At 41.3% G+C, this 19,402-nt stretch overlaps 3 protein-coding genes across 14 annotated transcripts in view; 1 reads left to right on the top strand and 2 right to left on the bottom strand.

The window, feature by feature from the left end:
- Positions 1–1,933: 1,933 nt before the first annotated feature.
- micos10 (mitochondrial contact site and cristae organizing system subunit 10) lies at positions 1,934–5,099 on the bottom strand. The gene is made up of 4 exons (XM_083770309.1): positions 4,933–5,099; positions 3,698–3,745; positions 2,548–2,654; positions 1,934–2,449 (listed from the first exon to the last, which is right to left on the bottom strand). The coding sequence occupies exons 1-4, from the start codon at positions 4,994–4,996 to the stop codon at positions 2,444–2,446; spliced, it is 225 nt and encodes a 74-aa protein (XP_083626435.1). The 5' UTR covers positions 4,997–5,099; the 3' UTR covers positions 1,934–2,443.
- A 369-nt stretch (positions 5,100–5,468) lies between these two features.
- On the bottom strand, positions 5,469–10,158 carry sike1 (suppressor of IKBKE 1). Of its 3 annotated transcripts, none has more exons than XM_083768358.1 (6): positions 9,979–10,158; positions 8,680–8,822; positions 8,266–8,371; positions 7,538–7,680; positions 7,025–7,138; positions 5,469–6,914 (listed from the first exon to the last, which is right to left on the bottom strand). In XM_083768358.1, exons 2-6 carry the CDS (start codon positions 8,710–8,712, stop codon positions 6,714–6,716), a joined length of 597 nt encoding a protein of 198 aa, XP_083624484.1. In that variant the 5' UTR covers positions 8,713–8,822; positions 9,979–10,158; the 3' UTR covers positions 5,469–6,713. The 3 variants fall into 3 exon arrangements, with proteins under 3 accessions (XP_083624484.1, XP_083624483.1, XP_083624482.1); XM_083768357.1 differs by lacking the exon at positions 9,979–10,158 and adding an exon at positions 8,912–9,356; XM_083768356.1 differs by lacking the exon at positions 9,979–10,158 and having other exon boundaries at positions 8,680–9,358.
- Positions 9,610–19,402, top strand: part of csde1 (cold shock domain containing E1, RNA-binding) — a 26,810-nt gene continuing 17,017 nt past the window's right edge. For 2 of the 10 annotated variants that reach the window (XM_083768349.1, XM_083768348.1), the window contains exons 1-6: positions 9,610–9,712; positions 13,951–14,639; positions 15,303–15,543; positions 16,983–17,204; positions 18,007–18,205; positions 18,745–18,854. In XM_083768349.1, coding sequence (XP_083624475.1) covers positions 15,418–15,543; positions 16,983–17,204; positions 18,007–18,205; positions 18,745–18,854 — 657 coding nt within the window. In that variant the 5' untranslated portion in view covers positions 9,610–9,712; positions 13,951–14,639; positions 15,303–15,417. Of the gene's footprint in view, positions 9,713–13,950; positions 14,640–15,302; positions 15,544–16,982; positions 17,205–18,006; positions 18,206–18,744; positions 18,912–19,402 lie in introns of all 10 variants that reach the window. The other 8 variants (XM_083768347.1, XM_083768345.1, XM_083768354.1 and 5 more) reach the window with 6 other exon arrangements.

Here is a 19,402-nt window from a genome sequence, read left to right as displayed (position 1 = left end):
TGGATCATCTTTTGTTGCATTGCAGCCAGAAATTTATTTTTTTCACCCTAGAATTTTTTTTTATTTCTTTTACACTCTGAGGCTCAAAAGAGAACAAATGTTGTTGTGCAGCTGTTCAGTGCAGGCTTTGTTCACAATAAGTGCACTCAAAGTATGACAGTCGGGGTAAAAGTACCTTTAGCCACTTTTGAACATTTCTTGAAAATAGCAGATCTACAAGCTCATAACGCACCACATAACACGTTGTTAGTTTGTAGATCGGCCATTTTCACTGCGTAATACCGCAGTACAACAAAGTATAAACAAAATATGGCTTATAAGTGGTTATATCCCCGCTCGTTCTAATCCCTGTGTCTGCCACTCCAGCGTGCCTCCCAGCGCAAAGCATCTCAGGAGGAGTGTGTTGTTAATGCATGCCCATGCACAATAACAGCCATCTAGCTAATTCTGGACATGGTGGGTGTGTGTCTTTTGTGCTTTTTGGATTATGGTAATTGTACAGCTTCTATATAGCTTTGTTTTATCAGGGGCTAATTAGAAGTTATGCATAATGACTAGCTTTGTCTTTCAAAGATACCCTTTTCATACATAATGACTTTGAAATGTTTCAATTAATTTTCATGACTCCTGTGTACATTCTAATTCTTTGCCTTATTGGTAAATGTATTCATTTGTGATTGGCGAGCACTAGAAAAACAAAACATACTTTGTATTTATTTTTTACATGATTCTTAGACTGTTCTCATGCGCATACAATTACATTACATTAAGTTCTTTAATCATTTGTCATGAAATGTTTTGCCATAAGTTAGTTTTTATGTTTCATGATGTATTTCTTAATACATCTGTCTTGGTTCTCCTCATACCTGTCGGGAAGAAGCTATTTTGTCAATCTAGCTGACTCCGTTCTGGTATTCCACAGGGCTCAATTCTGGGCATTTTCATTTTTATGCTGACGATACTCAGCTATATATTTTTGTAGCCCCAGGTGACCCCTCTGCCCTTGACCCATTGTTGACCTGTCTATCCAGCATTACATGCTGGATAAGTGAGAATTTCTTAAAACTAAACGAGGACAAGACAGAAGTTCTCATAGTTGGTTCAAATGATCAGAAAGTATCAATTAGAAACAGACTTGGTAACTTCACTGTAGGAAATAACTCAGTAAGGAATCTGGGGATTATTATTGACTCTGAACTGAATTTCAATGCGCATATTAATCAGGTTACCAAGACCGCGTTCTTTCATCTTGCAAACATTGCACGCATTAGAACATATCTATATCTATATTGGACGCTTTTGTTTTCTCTCGTATCGATTATTGCAATGCACTATTCTCTGGCTTGCCAAAGAAAACAACTGACAGGCTTCAACTTGTACAGAATGCAGCAGCTAGAATGTTAACTAGAACTAAGATGAGAGAACACATTACCCCAGTATTAGCCTCACTACATTGGCTTCCAGTAGTTTTTAGGATTGATTTTCTAAATGGACCCTCTTACCTCCTCGACTGTCTACCTAGTTATGTCCTAGGCCGTCCTCCACTGTTGGCCTGCTTGAGGTGCCTAAAGGCATGGCAACTAAAAGACACGGTGAGGCAGCTTTCTGCTTCTATCGGCCAACAGCCTGGAATAAACTCCCATTACAGCTTAACCCTCCGTAGCCATATTCAAATCACAGCTCAAGACCCACCTCTTTACTCTTGCTTTTAGTTGAGTTAAACCCGTTTGTTCTTACTGCCTTGCTTGTTTTACTGCTGTTTTTTGATCTTTGCTATTGCTTTATTGTCCAATCCAGAATAGAATGCTGTTTCAGTGTATCCCGCTGGGATGCTCCATGCAGCCACAGAAACACGCACGGTATGTATACACAACAATTTGTTGCATTTCGTTTATTTCCACGTCCTTTTTTCCCTATTATGTTTTTGTCTCACTTTGTTGTTTATTCATAGATTTTTAACCACTGGTGATAAATCAAATGCACACTTCAACCACTTTATGCCCTATTTCATAGTTTGTTGTACAGCAGCGTTGTACATTGAAAATAGACAAATCTACAACTACACAACGTGTCACAATGTGATGCATGGTTAGCTTTGTGAGCTTTCACTATTTTTGACAATAATATTTATGAAATGTTTCACCATTCATTGACAAGTGGTGAGGTCAGGTTGAAAGTGGTTGAACTGTGCCTCATTGTATTCAAACCCTGTCGAATGTACAGTATGCCTGCTTTGTGAATAAAACAGTGACTGCTTCTTTTGTCTTTACTATTTTATTAATAAACACAAACTGACCTGTTACAGGCATGTACAAAGCAAACTCAAGTCAATTTATGGTCAAATTAAGTGGAAACTAAAGAACAGTGCAAATGGTGAACCCCCCCACCCGCCAAAAAAGGCAATGGAGAAAGAAAAGACAGTCCCACGATGACATGCCAGCTATTACTCCTGTAAATAATGAAAAGAAAAAAATGAATTAGCTGGAGCAACAATACATCACTTTCATAAAGATATGAAACTTTATTGTATGTGTAGGAAAGACTCACCTCCTTTGTTCTATGCACTAAATAGTGTGATCTCAAATTGTTCTGACAGTTGGAATATGCCATGCCAAGCCCCGTTCCTAAGCCAAATGAAATCGGCCATGTGTGCCCTGTGAATGATAGAAGCACAGAAGTTAATTTAATTTAATTCCACGCTCATTAATACAAAGAAACACTTCATGACATAAAACAAACAAAAGAATGTGGTGCTGCCATGCTCTTTTCACTCCCTCATTTTGATTCCTTAATACAATCCTTTGATTGTATAGCCTGATGCAATCCTTTGATTGTAGCCTACAGTAGTACAGCCCTGTGTTATCAGTAACTAAAGTAACCAGACAAAATTATCCATGATTAAACCCACTGAAAGGTCATTATATACATTTAACAATGTAGCTTAAAGCTGCATTCTGTTAGCCTGAGGCTGTGGGAGTGTCTGTGGCTCAGGAGGTAGAGCAGGTCGTCCAATGTTACGTGGGTCGGCGGTTCGAATCCTGGCTCCTAGTCCTGTGTCCACATCTCAAAGTGTCCATTGCCTCCAGTGGTTGCCACTATTGGTGTGTGAATGTGGGAAGTGAGGACGCTGGTGTTGACTGTTCGCCACTTCACCTCCCAATATGTGAATGACCTACTGCGGCAGTAGATGGCCTACCTCATACGATGGTCTACATTTGTCAATGCAACCACTGCAAGATGTGCTAGTTATACTGTGTATAATGACTAACATATTCGACATACAGATTTGTTAAAATAGCATTTTATTCATTAAAATGAGTTCCGGATTTCAGCTTTAATTCCTGTACAAAACCTGGAGCTAGACTCTCAAGTCAGCAAATTCCACAAGAGTTTGTAACTACGCCTCCTGAAAATTGTTGTCTGTTTATCATTTCCGTTAAAATATATTTTTCATTTTCATTTTAAAGCAGCAAACTATAGAGACTTCGACTACTTTGATTTAGATTAGTACAAATTGTGCAAATCTAACAAGTGGGGGGAGGCGGGAATCCGCGTACTCCTGTCTCTTCAGTTGCACAGACTGTTTGGCGGAATCATTTGAAAATTGTGAGTCAACAGTTTTTGCTCAAGAGACTACCTTGGGGCTAATTTAATGTTTAACAAGGCATGCAACATGAAATGCTTTGAAACTACTCACGTTTGAAAAACACCACTGAAAACACAATCCCTAGCCCCATGCCAGCACCTACAGAAGAAAGAAGAGTATTAGGGGTGCAACAGCTTTTCATTTTAATAAACTATAAACTAAATAATCCAAAATAATCAATTAATAATAATATTGATCCCTCTTTTGGGCATGTCAAACAGTTTCAAAGTAAATCTAAAATAGTAAGAATAGGTCATTTACAAGCTTCAAGGCGTCACACTGCAACTCAATATACACTTGTAGATCTGTATAATTTTTAAACTATGTTAAGTACCAAAGACAGACACATTAATAGATGTATTGACCACACCAGAGGTGGCTTGAGAAATCTGATTCCAATGCTTCTAACCGTTTTACAGATTAATTTATATTTTGACATCTTTGTTAGTAATTTATCCCTTTGTAACTCAGTGTACAATGTAACCAAATGGACCCAGTTACATTTATAACTACAGTGTAGTTAGTTACAAGTGTAACTGGCTTTATTTGGTTAGTTAACTCTGAGTGTATACAGTTATTACAATTACAGTTATTATTAAATTAATACTCAGGATTTCTCCCTGTTGGAATCTGATTACTCAGTCAAGACACATTTTAATGTGTGCAACCAGGCTATAGGACAAGTAGAACAGTAGGCAAGCACGAGTACTCGTTTACTCAAAATACTTGTTGAATAGGGATTGGTGACAAGAAAGCTAATTGCTTCCCCTAACTTTTCATTTAACTCTTACTTTAATTATAAGATGCAAAAGACAAAAAAGCATCCATAACACAAGTCTGCGTCTAGATATACTCATATTTTAACTGGAAGTGGAAGCATATATCATTTTCAGCTTGGACTAGGTTTGTTTTTTCGTATTAAGTGTAGCCTACCATATGGAACAAACAAAAGTCTGTATTGTCCATTTTAAGGTGAATTTAGGACAACACATGTAGCACATTGACTGACCTGTACCTGCATAATATTGAAATCAACATTTCTAAATAGCAGGTTAAGAAGCAACATATTTTTTAATCATTATTTTCCTCACTATTGAGGGAAAATAACATTGTTAAAGATGTATATAGTTTATGTTATATGAAAATAAATAAATTGTGTCCTTATCTAGACCTTTGGCTAAATATAGTTAGCCTCCTCTTATAGTGAGTCAATGACATCTGTGAGCTAACGTTAGCTGTCAGATTAGACTGGCTCTTCATGCGGTTTTAGTTAGCCGACTATTTACCGACTTTGACGGCACAGTCTGCGAGGCACCGGTCCCATTTCTTCACCAGCTCTTTTTCAGACATGTTTTAATGTTGTTCTTGTGGCTGTGGTGTGGAATGGATGCTACGAAATGTCACATACACCGCCGCTCAAATGAACTTGAAACGTCAGCACGGGCAGTGTTTTTACTTCGTCGTACGAAGGTGTCGCTTGTCAAAAATAGCAGATCTACAAGCTCAGAGTGCGTCGCGGCCGCTACATGTTGTGAACTTGTAGATTTGCTCTTTTCGGCACCGAGTGAAGTCTCGCGATATCTGTTGTTGGGCACGATAGATGTCGCCCTCTAGCGACACAGCTGTGAGGGCTCAGGTGCTCAGGGCCCATAATTATTATGCTCAGGGCTTGACGTTAAGAGGTCCCTTTTAATTTGCAAATGAATAGTAACAGAGTAAAGCAAAGCATTCTAGAGCATTATACAACCCATGCATGCATAATAAAAGACAAATAAAACATATGGCATTGATAGTAGAGGGTCATATCAACAATGAATACAATTTTTTTTTAACTTTTATTTGACATGAAGTCACTACAGCACATTTACCTTAAAAAAAATCAGATTTCCTGAGATGATACACAACTTGCAATTACATACAGTGTCAAATTGCTTGATGTTTACGAGACAAAAGGATTGACCATTTTAAATTGTGATTTGTACAACCTAAGTAAAAATGTGACAATGTGATAATCTCAGAAGATATTTGATTACCCTGCATCCCAAATCTGAAAACTAGAAAAATTGTATTACTATATGCACACACTGAAGGACGTCAAAGGATTGGAAAATGTTAATGAATTCTACAAACAGATTTTGACAAAACGTATCAAAAACATATCAGACAATCACATACAAATAATCCATTGTCACTCTACACCAGGCAAGTGAGATGGGCAAGCTTGTGAAATAGCCAGGAGTCATATTAGCACAGGAGTGATTGATTATAAGGCTTGTATTCAAGATAGCACATCCATCCTCCAAAGAAAAACAGTGCAGGCTCAGGCTTAAGGTATCATCACTGGACTGACTCCTACTGAACAGCATAGATGATAATGAGCATTTTGTAACCATTTAAAAAAAAGCATGTGGTCAGCAGAGGGACACTAAAGAGGTAGAAACTATGTCCTTAAAAGCAAACGTGTTTTTCTTTGGCTAAAATAAAATAAAAATTACCATTACCAATGCCACTAACACTTTCCTATTTGAGGGTCCTTTCCTCCCGTCTGTGCCTTACAGTGCTGTAGCTCTTCTCCTTATATATTTTATGGTATAGTGGTAACAATACCATCTCAATGCAAATCTTGAGAAGGTATTGTTCAAATTCACTCCAATCTGCACAGACACTTGTGTAGACAGTTAGACACAATTTATTTAATTTCTCAAATTAACCCCAAATACCAAATATCTTTGCCAAAAATAGCTCACTACTAAATATCTTTGCCAAAAATAGCTCACAACATGTCCACATGAGATTGTGGATCAGCCATTATTATTTTTCTCCCCAGAGTAGGGGCGCAAGGGTTCATGTGGTTAAACTCAATTCATGAAACATAAGAGTATCTATCACCCCTGTATGCCTGGCTGCAGGTAGATGTTTTTAACAGTCACAAGCAATATGCTAAAACATATTGCAATGCTGACTGGACTGAATTCCAGCCTACATTGAAGAGTAATGTGATGAACAAAGTTGAAGATGCAGCCACACCCTGTCTGATTGCTCCTCAGGGGTGACCCCAGATACCATTCTAATCACTGGATGGTGATTCCACGGATGGCGATTCCACGGATGGTGATTCCGCAGATGGTGATTCCACAGATGGCGATTCCACCGATGGCGATTCCACCGACTCTTGTGCTGTCGCTGGTTGGTTGGTTGGTTCTTCCTTCGGTATTTTTACAGAGCTCTTACTGATGGTCAGTAGGTCTCGCAGCTCCTTGTTCTCAATCTGAAACAGCGGTAAAAAATGAATTACTTGACTGAAATGTGAACATTTCATTTCTAAACAGAGTGTAGTGTGCCCTTACAACCTGTCCCCCAACACAACACTGTTCTTACCTCTAGTTGAGCCAGCTTCTGTCTGACAGAACAATAATGCTCATCGTCCACCTGGACAGCTCTTCTCATCACCTGTCCCATCTCACATATCCGCTCCACCTGGCTCTGCACTTCCTAAATGAGAGAGAAGCATTTGATCAAGGAGATGTTGTCAGTTGTCACTCAAAATGTAATTGAAGTTAGAGCACAACCCATACTGGACTTTTGGGATTGATACACATGATCGATTTGTTGATTAATACAACGTTTTTGGCTGAGGACCCCGGAAATGCTTTGGCCATGTCTCACGTGTTGGAACAGCTTAATCTCCCCCACCCCCAACATTCAGAAAACACCCAAGCTCCACACTCTACCCAACTAAGATATTAACACTAGAAAGGCTCCCAGAGAATTGCTAATATTGCTTGGTTTGAATGCTAGAGACATTTAAAATATCGTAAGTTGTCCCTTATCTGTTGCCCTACTTTTAGGAACTGATGGTGCAAAATGCACCACATTTGAAGCCCACTTTACCTTGGCATGGTCTTGGTGGAGGCTAAGCACAGGCCCGGTGTCCAATTCCTTCTTTCCCATCATGAGCTGTAGCATCTGCCTACGGTATCGACCCATGATCAGTTCGAGCGCGTACTGGTGTTCTTCGAGAGACAGCCATAGTTCTGTGGAGACAGTTACTACTTTTTTTTTTGTCGGAAGCAGTTCTTGGTTCAGTGTCTTGCTCAAGGACAGGCCAGGAAAAACTATGGGATCAAACCAGAGAGGAAGAGATACTGCAGAAGCAGAAAACCTGCAACACTCCAAATTAGTAGAGTACCGGTATTCTTATAGGTGCAAGGCTCAAAAGGTACAAATGGAAATAAAGGAATAGCCAGCATGGGATCAAACCAGAACATTCCGGGTCCCAGATAGCTGCTCTACCTCCTAAGGCTAAGCCACTGCACTTTAATAGCGAGCACTATTAAACAATCCATACAGGTACAAACATCAGAAATCAGAATCAGTTATGTCACTGGCTACAGTAAAGACATAGGCCTACTGTAATTGTGGCAGAGATTAAAGTTTGTAGTTAACCCTATTTACTCCACTGTATGTAAAATAAACAACAGAAAAATAAATGCCCGAAATAGGGGAGCCAGGTCGAAACTTATTAAAGTGGCCGTGAAGTGAAGTCAAACACGGGGGAGAAACATGTAGGCCTCATAAAGTGACAAAACACATGAGCATGGTGACGTGGTGTGTGTTACCTTTATTCTCCTGTTGCAGTTCTTTGATTTGTGTGTTCTCCTGTGTCAGAAGAACATGAGGCTTGTACTTGGTCAGCTCCTGAAGCTCAGAGTTTTCCTCCATGTACTGTGGAAACACAGGAGACATTCATCAGATGACACTAGATCAAATGTGACACTGGAAAATCTTGCATTTAGTTGAAAATGTTATGTGTTAAACATTTTAACAACACAAATCTTGTATGGGGGTCCCTGGCACTAAATGTGTGTGTGTGTGTGTGTGTGTGTGTGTGTGTGTGTGTGTGTGTTTGTGGGGGGGGGGGGGGGATTCTGCTGCTAAATACCTGTAATTTGGGGGCACTTAAAAAATTGAGAACCACAGTATTATGTAATTAAACATCCACAGACCGTAAAAAGTGTAATTATTTATGTTACCTTGTCAGGGAGGGCATTGCCCACCTCTCTCATGCCCTGGACCCTCAGGCTGAGCTGTCCAGACTGCTCCACCAGTCCCTCTGCTGCAGTGTCGTGCTCTTTGAGTCTTTCCAGGAGGGTCCGGGCATCGCCCAGGACCTTCTCTAAAGTACACGCCATTATGATTACACTGAATAAAACAGTTTAACGTAATCTTTCACTAACGAGTAACGACACCTAATAATAAGCTTACATAGAGACGAGTCGACAACTAGGCCCAAAGCTTCTTTTTTTCTTCTTCTTTGCAACGAATTAAATGCTTGCAAGTCAGGCCTGTGTATGCAACATACCTGACCTGTTTGTACATCAAATGTAGTGTAAAGTAAACAGATAATGTACGGTCATGTTATGTTGTGAAGTCCACTAAACTCAACTATGGAGAATTTCCAAGATGCCTTGATTGTACGTCACTTCCGCATTTCAGCAAACGGGATGTGTTCAAGAACTTTACACTGACAATCTGACATAATATTAGCTAGTGACATAGTTCTGTTTACAAAATGCTGTGCCCCTCCAACTGTATATACCGGTACTTTACCCATTTTTCAACTGTTTAAAAATATGTGCACACCTGCTTTGGCAATGTAAACGTATGTTTTCTCATGCCACAGAGACTGCGAAATAGGCTACTAAGAAAACAAATAGTCCGCTCTCGTCTCTCATGCCTAATTTGTGCTCCGATGTTTACGACGGTGTCGCGCAGAAAATAGCCAATCTACAAGATCACAATGGATCGCGGATTGCCGCGTCGTGATGTTGTAGATCGGCTATTTTTGGCACGTGACGCCGTGGCTTCCCCCAGGATTCATTGCGCGGGACCATAACAACAGCGGCTAGTAGTAGTAATGTAATGGCGCTCTCATTCCTTTTTATACTCTTTGTTCCGTCTCCCCGAGAGGAGGCTGAAATCTCGCGGTAGTCCCAGTCATTAATCACTACGTAATGTGCCGTGCTGCTTCTAGCGGCGCTGGTGACAGTGCTGAAAGCTGTTGGGGTGAGTTTATTGCTATTTTCATCATTATAAAAGTCACTTTGTGTATATTTCTGGTCGGCACATGTGACAGTAATTCGAGCGGTGGTTGTCTGTCGACGGGAGTCCGCTGTTTCGCAGTGTAGTGTGTTTTTTTTCCGCTCGGGCCTCCTGGGTGGGGGCAGTGCAGCGGCGGTGTTTGTCCTCGTCGCTATTAAATCACACAACACAGCGGTTAGCATGTTGGCTATTGGCTTAGCAGCATGCTAACATAGAGGCCTGATGCTTACTTGTCACAGACGGACGCTGCTCTCCTTTTTGTTATACTATGTGCTTATAGTGCTTCAAATAATGCACCATCCCGTCGCTCGCCGACAAGAACAGATCTACAAGCTGGCTAACAAGATGCGTTGTTTGTTGGATTGCAATCTGTTCTCTTCGGTCGGACCGACACAGTCGCGATGGTAGTAGCATTGTATATTGTTCCACTAAGGCTAAGCCGTTGTCCCAATCACTCCCAAACGCCGGCTGTTTGCATGTTATGTTATATGTGGTATATTTAATATAACGTCTAATCATGGTCACGCATGCCTTCCTGTGTTGACTGTCTTGCCGATAATAGCTGTATGTGTGTGTGTGTGTGTGTGTGTGTGCGTGCGTGTGTGCGCGTGCGTGTGGCGGGGGGGGACTCGGGGCTGCGACATGCCGCAAGCCGCAACGTGTTTGTTCAGGCCCCAGAGATGAGAAGATGAGAGAACGGTTGTTTTCTAGGAAATCACATGGCAGGCAGCGCTGCTCTTGGGTGTCAATGCTGCGGTCGTGTCGACATTAGTGACCTCTCGAATTATGTGACGCCAGAGGGCGCTATTTCAAGGCCGTTCCTGGCTGCACAAAGGGTGAGGGAGGGAGTATATGGCCACCCAGAGCAGTTCAACGGGAACTAATGGACTTGTCACTGGACTGTTTGAGGTTTGCTTACTGTACTTAAGTACTATAGGCGAGTCACGGTCACGACAGTTAAATAAATCGGGAGTGGTTGATGTCTAGCAATTTCTATACAAACTTCTCTAGTTACATATTTCGATGAGTCACCAATTTCGGAGTGACGCCGGTTTGTTATTCAGGCCCAGGTGTGATTAGCCCCAACACCAGCCAACCATGTAATAACGATTGATAACGAAATGTTTTTGTGTGTACTGGTGCTTGTATTCGAATTTCATAAAACACCACATACTTGGTACATGCTTGTTCAAATCTGATTGGTAGATTTATAAGGCAACCGAGGTGTTTAATCAGGAATCTAAACCAGAGCTGGCTTATTTGGTTGACAAAGAAATTATACTTTTTATAGCCCGTTTGCCGTCGCCACCGTCATTTTTTCCTCTGTTCTTAAAAGGCAAAACGACAAAGGTAATAACGGATGTCAGTTGTATTTTCAAATGTAATAAGTAACTTTTTTGAGGAAGGCTATTCAGTAATGTTTTGTCAATATTGATCAGGTTGGGCACTACTACTGAGGCCTCTGGCAGGGACTGGGTTCATTTGTTTACTACCTTGCATTTTGTCAAGTGTTGCCACATGTCTTGGTTTAATTATTGCCCAGTTAAGATGTAGTTTGGTAATGGTAACACGTTAGAAAGTGCTGAAATGACCAATCACTGCTAGTGTTTCAGTGGGAGGAGTGTGTTCTTGGCTGAAAATCAGGTCTAAGAAGGCTGATTTCCATTGTTTATTTGCCAGAAACCTCTAACCCACTGAGCTTGTGATGACAGGTCATGCTTCTGTATGCCTCCAAGGCTATACATAAACTCAAAAAAGCTGAAAAGATTACCAAGCCCTAGTTTTAGAATACTATAAGTATGATAAAAACGAAAAGATGCACATGTACATCCTTGTCTTATATTTTGCGGCATCTGACCTTCAGACTAGTTCAATCGGATTATGCCAAAATTACCAGTCTGAAATACCAAGAAAGCTGGGTGTGTGGAAGGGGTGCTTGGAAGTTGGAATGCCATTTTACAACAGTATTTTTGAACCATCCTAGTTTGGGATGGGAGCCATTGCGACACAGCCATAGCAGAATAGGTATCATGTATCTCTGGCCTGGTGGTCAGCCAAGATTGTTTTCATGTTGCTGTATTAAGGTTAACAACACAACACACCCATCTCCTCTGACTTGGTTTGAGATTAGCTGCTGCATTTCACATAAAGCCTAACCTTTTTAACACGGACAAGCTGTACAATACCACATTCTGCTGGTGTATAGCTAGTGTCACAACATCAAAGTTGTATCATGATTAAGCAGCGGTCCCTAGTCAGAAACTGTGCCAGAAATATCAACATGGTCTGAATGGGAGGTATGCACAAGGACTTGTTGATCCACACAACCAGCCTGCTGCATCTAGTCAGCTGCCTGGCATTGTGGGCTGTCCAGAGGCAGCTGAGGGAACCCTATTTTTATGCCTGTGCTGTGTAAATCTTGAGGGCAAATAATCTAGTCTTAAAGGACCTACACCATGAATTAAAAAATTCCCCCATTTGTTTTCTTTTTGCCGCCTCTACGTCTCTTCTATCTCCAAAATTATTTGACCAATCAGGTTTTCTCAACCAGGCTTTCTCAGCATATCTGCCGATTCTTCTCTCTGGGTCTCACGCGGGGCATGGGCATTGGGCACAGAGGTGTGTATCGACCTCTCTCAGACGGCTCTTTACCATAATATATCATATGCAGTCTCCCTGACTAGGGCAAAAAAAAAGTCCTATGTCTACCAACGGTCGACTTGATTTTCTTTCTTTTTACACAATCAGTATCTAGAATAATGTCGATCCAGTATAGCGAAGCATCAAACCATGAAATAAACAGCCATTGTCATTTCGGGCAGAGGGAAAAATGGTGGTGGTGGTGCTTCGCGTGGTCTCCTCAGACACACAGAATCCCTGAAGAGCGAGGCGGTGTAGTGATGGGAGATTAATCGGCAAACGCATCGGTGTCGGCCGATTTGAGTTGTTTTTAGATTAATCTGCATTGGTTCGATTAATCAATCAGACCGATTATTAATAGGTCTGATTAATTGGTCTGTCTTTACAGATAAACAAGCCCAAAGTAACAGCTGGAACAGATCTACAAGCTCACAATATTAATATATAATATAAAGGTATTTAAGTTACATCTGACTTGCCTAAGCCTGCAGTGCAGATACCCTGTTACATGTATTTGTCAAAATGGACAAAATTATTATAATTTTTCAATACAGAATGAGATCATATCGACATCGGTAATATCGGTTATCGGCCATAACAGCAATTAATTATACCGGATATCTATATCGGCCCAAAATGTCTCATCGGCAAACCGACGGCTCGTTATGTTATATGTACTAAATATAAATAAATATATTATTTGTAATCCAAGTATTCACAGTATTATAATATCAAAGATGTGGGTGCCTGGTCGGGGAGTAGCTTGGATGAGGGTTGGGTGGAGATTTTCTTTTTAGGTATGCAAGCCTGTCCTATGCCCAGCTTTGTGTGTCACTGTGTTTACCATGGAATGTGATGATGATTGGCTGAGCACGGAATGGGATGTATGTTGGAGCACCCTCAGTTCACACAAGTGTGATTTTGGCATGCTAAATGGTGCCACTTGCCAAATGAGGACAATGTGGTATTTCAGTTTAAAATCTTGGGAGCAGAGAAAAATAATTTGGACTGGGTATATCTGAGTGGTGATTTAGGCTCAAACCTTTAGAAAACCATTTGAGGGACTGCATAAACAATATGATATTAAATAAGTAAATCCTTTTAATAAGAAGAATAGTGTTCTGATACTTTCTATGGTCTTTGGTCCACAGTTGACTCCACAGGGCTTTTCCTGTTCTCATGTGACAGAATATGAAGCGTCTTATCAGTTAGGCTAATGGTACAGTGTTGCCCACTTTATGGACGCTTAATACTAGCTGGACTAGAAACGTGCAGCCCTATGACAGGGTGTTCCACCACTAGTCCATGACAAAGCATTATTTATCAGCCAATGTTGGATGCAAGTGAGAGAGAATGGAACTGAGACTTGGCAAGGCTTCGTTCATGATACCACGCAAAATAACAGGATGCACAATGTGACATTTCTGATCGATAACGGCGATAATCGATCAACATTGCTGCCATGTTAACTCAAAATCTTTGTCCTACATAATTGCTGTTTTGGATTAGTACAATTTTGGAATTTAAGTATTAAACTAACTTTCTCTATTCTTTCTCAACAGTATGAAGTGAAACAGAACAGAATTTTTGTACCATCCGCAACTGCTTCTTCAAGTTCAGATCACAACGACAAAACTAAAGCCAAACATCCCAAAATAAAGCAAGACGTTGCACCTCTCAAGACAAGGAAAAAAAGGATCACTTCAAGGATTTATCACTTCAAGGATTGAAATAAAAGAAGCAACTAAACGACCAAAGACAAAGACGCCATTTTTGAAACGCGCTGAAGAGAAGCAATCCTACGCCTACGCGAATAACTGAGAAGACAATACCTGATCTGAAACCAGAAGTTTGTGCCTACTCAACAGCTTTGACAAAGCACACGTCCCAACGCTGCTCCTAGCCCCCTCATCCTCACCGCACCACCGAGTCACCCCGGGGTGCGGAGTGGGCTGCTATCCCCCTTCAGTCCCCCAACTGTCTCCCCATCTCTTCCTCTTATCTCCTCCCACTGTCTTCATTTTGTTTCATTTTTCTAAGCAGTGTTATTGCACCTGCATTTGCCTTTTTTTGTGCTAGTCTCCCCCTCTGTTTTCTTTTTCTTTTTTTTTTGCTTTATGCAACCATCTAGAACTTGTGCCAGAAAACCTGTAACAACAAAGTGTGTGTTCGCAACTGTGTATGAAGAGATCTACAACTACATAGTTATCAAGATTCCTGACAACTGCAAGTTTCAAGACGCCAATCAAAGGTGGGTTTAAAATCTTATGCCAGGTTGTGAAATTAGATTTGTTGGGTGGAATTCATAGGTGTAAATGGCCTATGGGCAGACACTGATGCTCTCAAATCTACTCCAAGCTGTGTCCAGGGGGGCAGGAGTGCAGATGATGTTTTTCATGACTGTCCTCTTTGCTTGACTGTGATATGCTGTTCTTGTACTCTACACACAATTACACATTTTATACCATTTATCTATAGCATGTTTAACATGGCACTTACTTAAACTGGCAATTCGATTTGTAGGTTCATCAATGGGCATTTGTGGTTCAAAAATATGTAGAAACAATCAATTGAACATGTTTGGATTGATGCATTGCATTTCAGTAAATATGTGGTTTGTATCCTCATGCCCAATAAGTGACTTGGGAATTTGTTACAAATACATTCTTCCATCCTGGAGATCAACTGGGTGAGAGACTGAATTGTCTCTAAAGACTCATACTCTTGACTTCACCTGTTTCTGGGATGATTTGGCAGCTTGTCCACAACCATTGCCCCACTACACTATCCTGCCATGTTCTTCCCCCTTCCTGAAAAAGCACACAACTCTTTCCCTGTGATTGTAACACTTGGCACACTGGCTGTCCTGTCTGCCTTACCCGTTATATTTTTGTCCCTCTCTTCACCCTTGCAGACATCCAGCGGTGTAACATTGGTTACATAGAAATATAATCTAAAACTCAAAACAAACCAATTCAAGTTATCAAGTACAACAAGGGCTCAAGTTTGGTCCGAGTTTATGGAAAAATATGGGCAGCCCCTGGAAAGGCTTTGTCGAGTTTACCTTGCCTGCGTCACCACCCACCGCATTCGTTAGCGCTGACCTGAGCAGCACCTCCCCCGTCGGACTCAGCCTGTCACCGTACGGTCGATCCGTAAGTTCCACCTTTCCCACCTCTTTCCTCCGTGACCCCCTCCTCCCCACTCCATCGAGCCCCAATCCACCCACCTTGCCCTGCATCTCTCTGCTATGACTGGCCTAACCGCTTCCATCCCTTCCGGGAACCAAGACTAGCCTCTGCTCGGGTGCAGTTTTGCAGGGTGACTGGCGTTTTAACAAAGGTCTGGAAGCTTGGCATTCCTTGAATAGTCTCCAAATGCCAAATTTTGCCTGTGCCACACAGCTGCCTTTAATGAAAATATAAAATGGAAATTTGAATTGTTTCAGGTAAACCAATTCACTTGAATCTAGAAGAAATTGAGGTGTAAAATAATCTGAACACATATTGAATTGAGATTAACTTTATTGTGCACTTCACAAGCATGCTGTTGAGCTATTTTAAATTTGACCAGAAATGTTACGTTTTTAGCCTAGAACAATTAGCTTGGTGAATAATCAAACCCAAATGTGTAGGACTTGGTACTCGGACCTAACAGACACCTGGGTGTGTTACTTTGTACTCCTGTGCTAGAGCACATGGAGCTAACAGATCTAAGCATCTGTTAAGTCCTGTGTTCAGAATAGCGGTTAGCACAGTATAGGACCTAACGGGAGGCTTCTCTGGGACCCTTCATAACCCATCACCAACTCGCTGTCTACTGTAGATGACCCTATATTTAACCCGTCATTTGCATTTTCCAATCCTCTCCACTTTTTAGTTTTTCTTACTTGACCGTAGTCAGTGTTATTAGCAGTATGTTACTGTGGCCATTTCTCACTTCCTGGCTGCAACAGTTGATCATGTTTTGTTTTCAGTTCTTTCAATCTTCCTACTATCTCAATCTTGGAATTAATGCATTAGCATCGTCTTTGCTAAGCATTGATTTTTGTTTTTGTTTGATAAACTATTTGTCACCGGTATTGATCATCATAAATGTGAGCCTACAGGGATTTAAACACATGATCACTAATCCCTATTCTGGGCATTTGGCGGAAATGGCAGATCTACATGCTCACAACGTGACACTTGGGACACGTTCTGATCTTGTAGACCGTCCGTTGTCGGCTTGTAGATTGGCTATTTTTGGGAAACAGATTTTGTGAAGTGAAAAGGAGGGGCCAAGCAGCGTAGACTCCCGCAGGACCCAGTTCAATGGAGTATAGGCCTGTGTAGGCTACAATATTGTGGCAGTCTAGGATGGGTAAGATGCAGGTAATGGCAAGAAACCATACAGAAAAGAGGTTATGAAAGCGGCTTGTTGTTTATGGGAAAGCAGGAGTTTAATTGAAAATCCCCCCCATGTTGGATTACCACTTTTTGTGTTGGATAGTGTAAGATTCAATTACCTTTGATGCTTGAATAATGCATATTGTATTTGTACCAAAATGAAATGAGTGAACATTTACCATCGGGTTCTTTTATTATATGCAAAGATCCACTCTTTTGAAAGTGGTTGCTCTCAACAGCGTGTCAGAGTCCTGCCCCCACTGTCAGAAATGGAGAGAGGCTGTTCTGAACCTCCGGTGGCACGCAAAACGACTGTCCCTGCTCCCTCCACCTCCACTGGGCCAATGCCCATACCCCGCTCCTCCTCCGTCTCATGTCCTCACCCAGGAAGTAAAAAACACAAACGGACTCCCCTGTATCAGAGATCTGTAAGTGGGCATGTTGAATTGTGCCCACATTGACTTTTAACAGCCCGGTGTGCAGCTATGATGCCTTAACAGCATGGTTTCACTATTATATTGGTATGCTGTTGAACACCTAGACCTAGTTGTAGGACAATTGGTGTTTATTCTCATTGCTCTCAATGATGGTTTGTAGAAAAGCGTAAACGTTTTTGTGTGCAGTGTAATACTTAACTTATGGAGTGTATGAAGTGGTGCCTAATGCTAGCTTTTGCGTCTCATAGGCCTAAAACACCACCAATGACAAAGCTTGATACAAAGTAGCCTACCGCATGGTTTTGATCTAGAAGGTCCACACGGTGTGATCCTGTTGGCAGCGAATGGCCTGAATCATCATGGTGGTCTATCCGTGTTCACCTCTATTCACAAATGGTGGTTAGATAGCCCTAGAATGCTCTAATAGACCGTACCCCACCCCCAAGTGTGCTGTTCCTTGCATGGTATAGTGAAGTAGATAGATGGTGTGGAAAGATTAACCTTTTTTATTTATTTATATATCCTACATCAGATTTCATTCAACTCAAACACCCCCCCCCCCCCTTTTATTTTTTCCTTCTGTGCCGTGTTCATTTTCCCATCTAAACCACTTTCAAACTGGCATCCCTATTTTGGGCATGTCATTATAGCTGAAAACATTCAGACATTTTCAAAAATAGGGAAAATGGTCGGATGAGCTATTTTTATGGCATAATAAGGGCTTATGTGCTTAAAAGTGCCTTTTTATAATCGGTACAAAAATTAACAGTTTCTTGTCCTATCCCTTGCCCAGATGAGTTTTGACCCGGGCATGCTCCACAACAATGGGCATACGGCGTATGCCAACGGCACAGGGCCCAGCATCAGAGAGACGGGCGTGGTGGAGAAGCTGCTCACCTCGTACGGCTTCATTCAGTGCTCGGAGCGGCAGGCGAGACTCTTCTTCCACTGTTCCCAGTACAACGGTAACCTGCAAGAACTCAAGATAGGAGGTGAGCATTTCTGTATCTATGTCGACATGTACAAAGTTTAGCAACATAATCCGTGGGCCTCTTTGACATTATTTCTGGCCGTTGCGGGACACTGGGTAGGTGTTACTCGCAATGATTCTCTCTCTGTTCGATTTAAGGAGCCCCACTTTCAGTTCCTTTTATTTTTATTTATAGTGCAACATCACCCCAAGGGGTCTCTGTGCACTTCACAGCAAGTTATACAACAAACACAGTAGCAAGGAAACGCAGTAAAACACTGTTAAACAATTACCATGCGGTAGTACACAGCTATAGATCATCAAAAAGAAAAAATATAACTGAGTTTATTATATTTTGACACTTGCTTTGGCAATGTAAACGTACGTTTTCTCAAGGGGGCCTATACATATTCTATAGACCCCCATTTGATATAATGTACCAGTGGGACCCCAATCTAGAAGCCATATCAAGAAGTCAGAGCTGTGCTTGTATTGTTGTGTACTAACCTAACTACTGGCCTTGTCTTCTTGTCGTTGTTCTTGTCGTGTCCCACACTTCAGATGACGTGGAGTTCGAGGTGTCCTCTGACAGGCGCACGGGCAAGCCCATAGCGGTGAAGCTGCTTAAGATAAAGCCAGAGGTACTGCCAGAAGAGCGCATCTCGGGCCAGGTGGGGCCAGACTCGCACGCCTCTCCCTTTACTGTCCTGCATGGTTATATTCATCCAGTTAAGGAATACCATTTTATTTTTGGTTGTCTATTTGTCTGTCATCTCAGTGTTTGTCTACTGTTATGTTTTTGAAATGCATTGTTTTTTCAAGCACATTGTAAACTTGTTTATCCATTGGTAAAAAACTAAACACAAAAAACACGTTTATGGTGAGCCATAGACACATTCCAGTCATCTATTGGCATTTGGTAGTGTAAATCTTTTCATCAGGGTTTACAATGAGCTTGAATGTCCTTGACCTGCATGTTTGGTGTGCAAAGCTGCAAAAGTGTTGTATGTCTAACCATAGTGATCTGATAGTGAGCTGATATAACTGCAGAGTGAGCTGAAAATCATCTATGTACTCATTTTGAAGGCTGATTTGTAAATGAACACACTGCCGGGACAAAATTGATTGGCCACTTTGTTGTACATCAAATAGCGAAAATAGCTGATAGCTCACAACGCTTTTAGAGCTGCCATTTTGCTGAATGTTCTCTTATATTTGC

Source organism: Protomyctophum parallelum, assembly GCF_964188405.1.
Source record: "Protomyctophum parallelum genome assembly, chromosome: 7".
Classification (NCBI taxonomy): Eukaryota; Metazoa; Chordata; class Actinopteri; order Myctophiformes; family Myctophidae; genus Protomyctophum; species Protomyctophum parallelum.
This window is presented reverse-complemented; position numbering and strand designations above follow the sequence as displayed.

Bases quoted from the DNA above. Each gene is read 5' to 3' on its own strand.
- micos10 (XM_083770309.1), bottom strand. From the start codon at position 4,996: ATGTCTGAAAAAGAGCTGGTGAAGAAATGGGACCGGTGCCTCGCAGAC. The intron at 3,746-4,932 runs GTAAATAGTCGG...TTTCTTCTGTAG, and splicing joins AGACTGTGCCGTCAAAGTCG to GTGCTGGCATGGGGCTAGGG. The intron at 2,655-3,697 runs GTGAGTAGTTTC...TATCATTCACAG, and splicing joins TTCAGTGGTGTTTTTCAAAC to GGCACACATGGCCGATTTCA.
- sike1 (XM_083768356.1), bottom strand. From the start codon at position 8,838: ATGGCGTGTACTTTAGAGAAGGTCCTGGGCGATGCCCGGACCCTCCTG. The intron at 7,681-8,265 runs GTAACACACACC...CTGTCTCCACAG, and splicing joins ACTGCAACAGGAGAATAAAG to AACTATGGCTGTCTCTCGAA. The intron at 6,915-7,024 runs GTAAGAACAGTG...CCGCTGTTTCAG, and splicing joins AGAAGCTGGCTCAACTAGAG to ATTGAGAACAAGGAGCTGCG.